The sequence below is a fragment of the Chinchilla lanigera genome, unplaced genomic scaffold, assembly GCF_000276665.1.
Source record: "Chinchilla lanigera isolate Chin_1 unplaced genomic scaffold, ChiLan1.0 scaffold00041, whole genome shotgun sequence".
Taxonomy (NCBI): domain Eukaryota; kingdom Metazoa; phylum Chordata; class Mammalia; order Rodentia; family Chinchillidae; genus Chinchilla; species Chinchilla lanigera.
In genome coordinates this window covers 6,878,752-6,889,530 of record NW_004955442.1, presented here as the reverse complement: position 1 = coordinate 6,889,530, position 10,779 = coordinate 6,878,752, and the positions used below count along the sequence as shown (strand labels likewise).

At 45.2% G+C, this 10,779-nt stretch overlaps 2 protein-coding genes across 5 annotated transcripts in view; both read right to left on the bottom strand.

Annotated features, from left to right (window-relative positions):
* The window catches only part of Txndc11 (thioredoxin domain containing 11), a gene marked incomplete in the record, with an annotated part of 71,787 nt that extends 69,794 nt beyond the window's left edge, over positions 1-1,993 (bottom strand). Inside the window, 1 exon segment of the mRNA XM_013517809.1 lies at positions 1-1,993. Within this exon segment, the coding sequence (XP_013373263.1) occupies positions 1-365 (365 nt within the window).
* Positions 1,994-4,993: 3,000 nt separating this feature from the next.
* Positions 4,994-10,779, bottom strand: part of Zc3h7a (zinc finger CCCH-type containing 7A) — a 37,314-nt gene continuing 31,528 nt past the window's right edge. For all 4 annotated transcript variants that reach the window (XM_005391159.2, XM_013517895.1, XM_013517898.1 and 1 more), the window contains 3 exons: positions 9,663-9,796; positions 7,236-7,399; positions 4,994-5,897 (listed from right to left, as the gene is read on the bottom strand). In XM_005391159.2, coding sequence (XP_005391216.1) covers positions 5,708-5,897; positions 7,236-7,399; positions 9,663-9,796 — 488 coding nt within the window. In that variant the 3' untranslated portion in view covers positions 4,994-5,707. The remainder of the gene's footprint in view (positions 5,898-7,235; positions 7,400-9,662; positions 9,797-10,779) is intronic.

Below are 10,779 nucleotides of genomic sequence, written 5' to 3'. Positions count from 1 at the left end.
CCCGCCGGGCCGCCGCCACCGCCACCCTCGTCCTCGGCGTCGTCGCTGCTGCTGTTGCCGCCGCCGCCGCGGCCTCCGCATTCCGACATTACATGCTCCCCGCCGCCGGCTTTATACCGCCGCCGCTGCCGCCGCCTCAGGCCCAGGGGCCCGGCCAGGCCCGTGGCTCCCCAATCCCAGAGCCCGCCGCGCCCGCTAACCCGCACCCTCCACGTCAGCCGCGTCGCCGCGCCGTCCCGCCTCCCGCCCAAGGAGTGTGCGCTGACGCTGACGCCGACTCCGCCTGGCCGCCAGGGCCCTAACAAGCCACGCCCCCGCGCCCAAGGAGTTTGCGCACACGCTCGCGCTGCGTGCAGCCGTGTCATCTTCCTGCTGGTCCCACCTCCCTCCGCGGATCTGCGCAGGCGCCGCCCTGGACCTTCGGAAACGTGAGGTTCTTTGGTCTCTCCGACCGGAGCGTTTGTGACCGCTGTCCTACCTGGAGCCCAGGTTGCCCGGATATTTTTTAGGGGTTATGATGGTAATGGCAGTCGGGTCCATTGCTCTCACTACATATTTTGAAGGACTAAGTGCTACTTTTCGGAAGGAAGGAAAAAAAAAAAGTGCAGAGGCGAGGAGGGCCCAAGAACCCAGGAGTGAGACCCGGGCAGATTTCAGCCTTCGCTTCTCGGCCCGTGCACCTGTAAAAGGGCGATAGTACCTGTATGGCCCTCCGAATTAAATGAGGCGATTCATGGAACTTGCTGGGTCCGTGATAAGTGCTCCAAAAATCTTCCTGTTGTGACTCTCTCACTTCATGATAGCGCTATGAGGAGGGTCTGTTTTGCTGTACTCGCTGGCTTTTCAGAAGGGAAAACTGAGACTTGGTGAAGTCACCTGACCATAGTTGCAAAAGCTAGTAGCTGAGAAACTCAGACTCAAAGGCTGGCCGTCCTAAGAAGTCATTCCAGCAGCCCACCCTGCAGTCGTCCCACGGGGTCAATTGCTCTTTTCCTGGAAGCATATCAAAGCTAGTGTAGTCGCTGTTTAGAAAGTAGTTAAAGAATGTTAGTCAAGCCGTATAGTCGGGCAACCCATTTGGGCCCCCTTCTGTCCCTCCCTTGGACAGAAGCTTTCTTTCCCTCAATAAATTTATTCTGCTCTTTAAAAAAAAGCAGTAGACTCTCAGGCTCCAGGGGGTGTTATGGGCAGGTTGTTTTCCAAAGGATATTTTGAACGGTAGTCCTACAAAAAAAAACCACGGTACTAGGGGGAGGGTGTTCAGTAATGTGTGCCCTCTGACTCTAAATGTCAGATCTTGTCAAAGTATGATTTGTAATTAAAAAGGCAGAGTTGGCGAGGGATAACGTGATTTGACAGTATTTGTCAGGAATTGTTTCCTTCAGGAGGAGGACCAGTGTACCCCCGGTAAGTGAATGTACACAGTTAGGTGGCTGCGGAGGCCTCACATCGAGATTTGGCCTCCAACATCAGTAATTACGAGCAGAGCTGCAAGTGGTGAACACCTGTAATCCCACCAGCTCTGGAGGCACATGCAGGAGGATGGGAAATTTGAGGACAGCTTGGGCTACTTCAGACCTGTCTCAAGACAAACGAACAAAAACTAGTAAGGGTTGGGGATGTAGCTCAGTAGTCTCTGGGCTCAATCCCCAGTACAAAAAACAACAACAAAAAACCCAACCACCCTACTAACAGGACAAATACAACTTGAGAGAATTAAGGCAACATAATGTTACGAAAAAAAGAAAAGGCACAGCTGAGAGCTAGAGGTTAAGGTGAGAGTCCACCGGCCATAGGTCAGCTGTGTGACTCCTGCACACATCTGGTCATCCTTGTCTGGTTCTGTTTCCACAGATGTAAAATGGGCTCTTGCTGGTTACCTGGATAGCCTGTGCCAGACATTCAGTGTACCCGCTGGGGCCCATCATCAAGGCCCAGCGTGTCAGTGGCTCATTTACACCTGCAGTTTTGTTGTTTCCATATCTTACATCTTTTTTGTTTATTCTTTATTGTCTTCTTTTCGAATAAAGTGGATATGATCTTGCTTAAATGATTGGTTTGTTTGTTGGTACCAGGAATGGAACTCAGGACCTTGCACTTGCCAGGCAGTTGCTGCACCACTGAGCTGTATCCTGGCCCTTCTTAAATGATTTTTAACATCTAAATTATATACTTAAAAGTTGCTTTGAAGAGTAAAGATTCATTTTTTCAGAATCTGCTTCAGGTTGATACTAAATTTCCAGTAAGATTACACCTCCAGTTCCTCCTCCCCTTTTTGAGCTATTACTACCCTTCTTTATTTGTTACAAACATTATTCTTACATAATCTTGTCTTTATAACTTTGAGAGTATATTGTTGGTGGGTTTATTAACTTTGTGATTTATCATGTCTAGCGTTCTTGATTTCTTTGTGCGGATCTGAGTTACGTAGTACTATATATTACTAACAGAAACAAACATGGTCACATCACCAGTTCTGATGCATCGTAGGCCACCAGAACAGAATCTGCTCTGTGCCTCCACAAGACAGTTGGCATTTTGCACAGGCCTTTTTAAGGTTCAGAGTACTTTTGCTGCCCAATTTATCTCAGACCAACAGTTCCTTGTGAGATACTGCAGGGGATTCTCTTTCGGTGGCAGGGAATCACCCTGGATTAAAAGGCTGTGCTGTTTCCTCTTCTTTTTCTGAGCACCTGGGGCCATTCCTCTGAAAGGTTAGTTCAGCTCCATCTTGTCCTGATCAGCCAGAACCTGAGCTTCTAGGCCTTTTTTGTTTTGTTTTGTTTTTGATACCAGGAATTGCACCTAGGACTTTGCGCTTGCCAGGCAGGCGTTGTGCCACAGAGTTACAGCCCCGGCCCAAAATTTGTATGCATTTTTTTGGTATGGGGAGTCCAACTCATGACCTCACACAGTGCCACTGAGCTATATCCCTCGTCCTCAATGGCTACTTTTTATACCATTATGAAATAATGCTCATTTTAACTTTTATTTTTTATGTGGTGGTGGGGGTTGAAGCCAGGTGAGCATGCTAGGCAGGTGGTGTCAGTGAGCTACACTTCCAGCTTTTTAAATTTTAAAATAATTTATGTATTTATTTTGTGGTACTAGGGATTGAACCCACAGCTGCCTTTGCACAGAGGTATGTCTCCAGCCCTATTTAAGTTTTCATTTTGAAATAAGGTGTTACTAAATTGCCCAGGATAGGCCTAAACTTGCCATCCTCCTACCTCAGCTTCCCAAAGTGCTGGATTACAGGCATGCACCACCACACCCAGCTCTGTTCATTTAATTATTAAAGCTTCCAAGCATTTACTTACACAGCAGGTAACATAGGAGGGAAGCCCAGCCCTCAGACCGGGTACTTTTAAGTAATTGTGTCCATATTTCTTGAAGACTTTGTATCATGACCCCAGAATGGGATTCTACAGATTGGCGTTCATCCCTTGCAGCGGATATTCACAAGAAGCCTGGATTCTCATCTCCCCAGCCCACTACAGTGTTTGCAGCCTGCACCAAGTGCTTGGGTGATATGCTTTCTATCAGGTTTTCTGCTGATGCAAGTCCCCGGAACGGAGTCAAAAGAATATCAAGGACTCTATGCAAAGGGTCCTCATTGAGTACCCAGCCTCAGGAAAGGTGAGGATGAGGGAGAATACCCTACCAGTCACAGGGTTCCTAGCCTGAACTATATAGGGAGACGTTGTCTCAAAAAAATTTTTCCCCATGAGTTAACATGTCCAAATAGACACACCAGTTATTCCTGTTTCCTCAGTTATCCATCCATATGGGATTGGAGTTTAGCTGATTTGTTTTTCCTTTCTTCTGTTCCCTCACCACCTTCTTTGCCCAATGAGCCATTCACTTGTAGGATATGGCTGTGATCTCACCGTAGAATAATTAACTTTTTCTTCCTCATGTTGAGAACAAGGCCGTAGCAGGCAGTTAACTGCAAACCAGAGCATAAAACTGGCTGATTTAGGCAGAAATGGAATTTACTGAAAGGATGGTTCAGAGCACAAAGAATTGCTGAGGAGGTGGAAAGCCAAGGCACAGAAAACGTAGAGGGAGTTTGGGGGCCGGGAGATTCTTGGGTTTGGGTTGTAGCTCAGTGGTAGAACTCTTACCTTGTACACATGGCAAAAAATAACCGGTCTTGAGGGCCTTTTCACATGTGAAGAAAAGGCTCTCCTAATCACTTCCAGGGATGCTTCTGACTCTGAGCCTGTGGTTCTGCGACTACTTCTCACATCTCAGTACCTGCAGCATGCCTAGCACCCCTCACTCGTAGTTGTCTTGAGGAAATCACTCAGCTTGAAAGTTAAAGGGTTGCTACACTGCAGCCTAGCAGAGCCTATCCTTTTAAGTCCCTCAGCTGACCCTAATCACCACTCTTCCTGGCTTGCTGGGTCTAGCCCTGCAGGTGTTCAGGGCTGCAGAGAGGCCAGCTCAGCCCTGTGTCTGGCAGCACCTCCTGGCCCCTGAGCCCTCAATGATCGCTTCCAACCCACAAAGGTCTGTCTAGGATGTGGTTCCCCAGTGGATTCCCACAGCCCACAGTGGGACACTACTAATCTAGTTCCTTTGAGTGAGACAGAGAGGAGCTCCTTGGGAGTTCCTGTGTCAGTCAATACAGGAAGCCTCTTATTTGGCCAAAATTCAAGGCGAGGGCAAAGCGAAAAGTTGCTTTGATATCCCTCCAGTTTGCATTCAGTTGCTCACTGCTTAAGTGAAATTTTTTATAAACTAATTTGTGAGCTGGGCGTGGTGGCGTGTGCCTCTAATGCCAGCACTTGGGAGGCTGAGGCAGGAGGATCATTGCAAGTTCGAGGCCAGCCTGGGCTACAAAGTGAGCTCAAGGCTAGCCTGAACTGTATAGTGAGAAAAAGACCAATAAATAAATAAATAAACAAATAAACAAACCAACTTGTGATTTTAGCACCTAATTCCAACAATTCATGGAGAAAAAACTACACCAAAGAGATGAAAGGCATCTATATATATAAAATCTTTTATTTCAGGCAATATTGGTCCAGACACTACACGATACCAACAGTACAAGTTTAATCTTTCAAATTCATCATTAAAACAGCAAAAGACCAAGAAATAAAATTTGAGTCAATTGATTATTTTTCAAAATATTCTCAATGCACATTATCTTCAGTTCCCTTATTATAGTGAAACATACAAATACAGAAAAATACCCCATTTAACATATACTAGTGTTAAATGGTTATCTGGCTTAAAATCTGAGTTAAGAAAATCCTTTTTAGCAACCTACATACAGATAAGTAGCAAACTTTATTATATTAAATTCGTTCCACTAAATCACGTAAAGATTTCATCTGTCATGTATTCTGACCCCAGTACAAGTGTTCATTCTCTGATCATCATGGTTCTTACTTGAAGGACCAACTCAAAGAGCTGCCCTAGACATAACTTCATCCTCTTCCCCAACACTTCATCCAAAAATCTGTTCAACAGATGGCAACCAGGCAGTAGTCACTTCGCCATTTGAGGCCAATGGCTCCATGAGAGCTTAGCCAGACCTGCTAACCAGCCCGTTTTCCTACCTACTGGGTGCTGCTCAGGAGGAACGATGTGTGCCAATACTAGCAGAAAGCCTGGAGCTCCTCTGCTATGTGCCTCAGAACACTTTCAATTTTCATGGTCAATGCTCTGATTGGGTTACATAAAAGCCAGAATATTAGTTTAAATCTTTAAACAAAAAACTATATTTTCCAAAGTCATTATCATTTGGGGCAATTAAGTGATCTTTTCGTGCTTTGCTGAGCTTCATTTTTAGGGCATTTCTTCTTTCTTCCCATTCATGGAGCTCAGCATTTCCATGTGCAAATTTACAGCTGCTTCCTTCGGTGCAGACTCCATTCATATACCTGTGAGGAGACAATGGCCTGGTACAGTCACTTACAAAAACTGTGCTGCAATTCTTGAAAATATCCTTCACTGGCTTTGTGAATTACACATAACTTTTATCTAAAAATCTTCTTTCTTTGCCAGGCGGGGTGGTGCATGGCTGTAATCCCAGCACTCCAGTGGCTGAGACAGGAGGAGGATCATTGCAAGTTCGAGACAAGCCTGGGCTACAAAGTGAGCTCAAGGCCAGCCTCAACTGCACAGTGAGACCATCTCAAAAAGACCAAAAAAAAAAAAACTTCTTTCCTTTTTGGTGTTAGAGATTGAACTCGGGCTTCACAACTACTCAGCAGGTCATGAGGCCTGGTTAGGAATCTTTTTTTCTTGAGACAAGATCTCACTATGTAGTTCAGGATGGCCTTGAACTCTCTATGTAGCCCACGCTGGCCTTGAACTTGCAGTGATTCTCCTGCCTCAGCCTCTCAAGTACTGTGATTATAGGCGTGAACCACCATGCCCTGAAGGAATCTTAAGCCTTTAAAAATGAATATTTTATAGGCATGACACTGACAAAAGAGGAATTAGGACTTTAAACTATTTAAATGTATTCACTGAAAAGTACTGACTGGGGCTCGGTGAAGTTCAGTGTAGAGCATTTGCCTATGTGCATGGAGCCCTGGGTTTGATCTCCAACACCAAAAAAAGCAAAAACTTACTCCCTGGTGGGGAAAAAGAGACTGCAGTCATTATTAATGCAGCAGAATGACATCAGAAATGACATTAAATAAAAAATGTTTTCAGTGGTTTTAAGGATCCATGGCTCTAAATTTGGAATGAAATGTATTTATAAAATGAAGAGTAATTCCACATTATCCAGTTTTCATTGAAATATTTTCTAAGAAAACAAGAGTGACATTATTAAGCTACCATTTTTCTTTGATATGAGTTCTAGATTTGCCCTTGAAATATAACTTAAAAGCCATCCGAAGTTGGATGCATATCCATTTTGCACAAAGGCTGTGGCAACGAGTTAAGAGAACCACAGGTGAGAATGCAAAAATCATGAGGGGAAAACTGAACGAACACACTTCTTTCTCTATTCAGTTACCCAGACAGGGGCCGAGCCAGGCTCAGAAGGCCACTGACTCTTGCCATGTAACCTCAGAAGCATGACGAGTCTTCAATGAGCAACTGAACACCTTGAGGCAACACCCAAATGTCCTGCCAGGGTCCATCAAGACCCAGGCCTACCAGAAGACTCTACCACAACAGAGGTCCTCTGTCTACTGACATGGTGCCCATGCAAGTTAACAAAAATCAGCCATTTTTGTGCAGAAAAACCGTACAAACCTACATACCTCTCACAAATACTAAAATACCCGGTTGGGAAGCGGTGTTGCCAGCAGTACTGGTCGTCTTCAGTATGGAAAAACTTCTCCTTGTGCTTCTCTGAAGAGATGTGGCCTTGCCACTGCTTCTCACTATTACAGTTCTTCCCGCACATCCAGCAGTGAAAATCCGCCTGGCGTGGTGAAGACATGTGGCCTGTCAGTGGTAGTGTCTGAGTGCTTGGTCACTGTTCAGGCCATCTTTTTATTTATTTATTTATTTATTTATTTATTTTAAAGAATAAAAGAAGGATAACATAATAATAGGGGGGACTTAGCAAATTACAGACAAAATGGTAGGAAATTATCAATGTGTTCAGGCCATCTTAAAGGGCAGATGCCACTGGCTCTAAGAGCCAGATTCTATCTATTCTCAGGGAGCCAAGTAAGGACATAAAAGTGAAAAAGTAAAATGAAGGGAAGGTCCACAGAGTGGGGAAAAAAGCCAACACAGCAGAGGAGGGGAACAAATCTAGCTAAGCATCCGGGAATTCCTCAGCAAGCAGGCCACAGGAGCTGGTGTCCTGACAAGGATGTTTATGGGGCAGGCAGGCAGCAGGTTCAACTAAGGACTCCAGGAATAATGAACTCCACCAGGAAAAAGAGGGAGGGTGTGAAAGGTCAGAGTGTGCAACTCTGGAAAGACACGCACCAACTCCATGCGAGGCTCATGAGCTGAGCCCCAAAGATGGGCCAGGCACCAGGGAAGGAAGAAGCTGGACTTCATCTGGATACGTGCGCGCATTCCTGTAAACCCAGCCCTTGGAAGCCTGAGGCAAGAGGACTGCAGCAAGTTCCAGGCCAGCCTGAGCTGCACAGTGAGTTCAAGGCCAGCCCGGAACACATAGCAAGACCCTGTGTCAAAATACCGACAACAAAAAGTAAGTAAAAGAAGAAGCTGGCTCTGCAGGGAACACACTGCCTCAAAAGGTGGGATTTAAACGCTATGGCAGATGCAAACTTTTAAGTGTTTGGGTAGCATTTCCCAACTACCCTGGGTAGAAAGACGCACCAGAAAAAGTGAGCCATACATAAGCCCTGTGTAAGTCTGACTTGTAAGTCAAGATGCAGAGGTGCGACAAAACATACAAGAAACAAGCAGCACCATTCAATCTAGCAACTCCCCTTCTAGGGATCTTTCTGAAAGAGTTACAGACACCATATTACAGCGATACATGCACACCCATGTTGACAGCAGCACAATTTACAATAGCTAAGTCTTAGAATTGACCTACATGTTCATCAGCAGATGAATGGGTAAAGGAAATGTGGTATTTACACACAATGGAATACAGCTCTGCCATAAAGAAAGATAAACTTGAGTCTTTTGTGGGATGCACCTTGAAATGATAATGTTAAGGGAAATAAATAAGACACACAAGGTTAAATATCACATAGTTTCTCTTATATAAGAAACCCAAGTATAAATAAAGAGCAAAATAAAAGGTAATAGGAAATAAGGAGATAGAGCTTTTGCAAAAGGGAAGAGGACTAAGAGACGGAGGGGGAAAGAAGAGAAGGGGAGAAGTTGAAAATGGAATTAAGATGCATTACGTGGGCTGGGTATACTGTTCAGCAGCACGGCACCTGCCTGGCAAGCACAAAGTCCTGAGATCGATTCCCAGTAACAAAAAAATAAAAAAAGATATGTACATGTACCAACTCCCCATGAGAAACGTAATTATTGTGTACTGCAAACATATACTGATAAAAAATAAAAGTTGAAAAAAATAAAACACTAGACCCTCCACAAAAGAAACACATAGCAGAACAACACATGCATTTATGAATGTACATTTAAAAAAAGCCTAGGGGTAAGGGTGCACGCCTGTAATTCCAGCACTCAGGAGGCTGAGGCAGGAGGATCACCATGAGTTTGAGGCTAGCCTGGGCTACATAAGCAAGTTCAAGGCCAGTGTAAATTACACAGCAAGACCCTATTTCAAACAAACCAAAGAAACAAACAAAAAAAAACCCTAGGAAGATCACAAATTTGAACCCAGCCTGGACAATTTAGCAACTTAGGAAGAGCCTGTCTCAAAATAAAAATTTTAAAAGGACTGCGAGTAGGGACCAGACAGCATAAACTTTCTGGGTCCTATTTATAGCCAAGCACTCAGTAAGTGTCATATACTCATTACATTTCACTTGCCATCATGACAACCCCACCTGATAAGGAGGACCCCGGCCTTGGACTCACGGTTGAGAAAGGGTCAAGGTAAGGGTGTCTGGGCATGAGAAGACTGAAGCTAGTGGCAGAAAACCACCCAAGAGAAAAGAGGATGACCCCAGAGGGCAGGCAGCAGCTGACAGAGCCAGGATTTGGAGAATGGGAAAGGAAAGCCTCCCACTGAGGGCTCCAAGCAAAGGAAAAGAGAAATGGCCAATGGAACTTACAGTCACTTCGGCATAATCTGTTGGCATGTGAATTTGTTTTCCATTTTCCTTGTTTGACTGACTGAGTACATCATCACTTTTTTCATTCTTCTGACTCTTTAGCCAAAGTTCATAAAATTGTTCCATATCTTGTACTAAAGAAAGATGAACTGCTATCAGCAGCAGTAATAAAATGCTGTTTGAACACATGCATACTCATGCACACTTTCTGTATCAGGCGGAGTACATTTTCAAAACACATGTGAGGGGCCTCAGGCACGGGGAGCCAGTCCAGTTAGGGGAGCTGATAAACTCATGTGGAAGAATCAATTTCAGGTCTGTTAGACATAAACATTAGTTTTCAAAATTAATTAACTCCTCCCTGTGTTATAAGACACTATGAGTAAAACTCAGAACCACCCAGAGGGAAATGCCAAAGAAGCCCCAGCACCGCCTTCCTGTCACCCTGTGTTACACAACTCACTGTCAGTGCCATGACCACACAAGGCCGCTCACATGGCTCGGGGGGCTCAGAGCTGCTACACTGTTCAATGAGGAAGTTGAGAAACAACCTACTCCTGGGCCAAGACTGTGATACGATGGGAGCCCAACCATCAAGCCTCAGCCCTAGGGAACCAAGATGCTGGGGTACAATTACAGCAGTACCACTGGACCAGATCCCAGGAAGTGGCTGCCAGTTGCTTCCTATGGTGAGAACAGGTATGTTCTGCATTACTACCAAGTACAAGACCCAGGGTTTCTCACCCTGAGTACTGCTGACGTGCTGCCCAGATAGCTGTTTGCTGCTGGCAGTGTCCTACACATTGTGATGCTTAGCAACACCCCAGGCTCTTCCCACTTGAAGCCAGCAGTATGCTGTTCCCAGTCATGGCCATGAAAACGTTTCCAGACCTTGCCAGGTGCCCACAGGGGAAGGAGGCTGTGTGACAACATTTGCCCCTAGCTGAGAAACACTGCATTAAGAACTCTGGTAATGAAGATCTGGTCAAAATGTGTGCTTATTGTCTTCCTGGAGGTTTTGAACAGTAGATCACCAGGCTCACATCACAGATAAACCAGAAATTCTTTTCCTTAAAGACCAGCAGTAGCAGGTTCTGGTAAATAAGGTGACCCACAG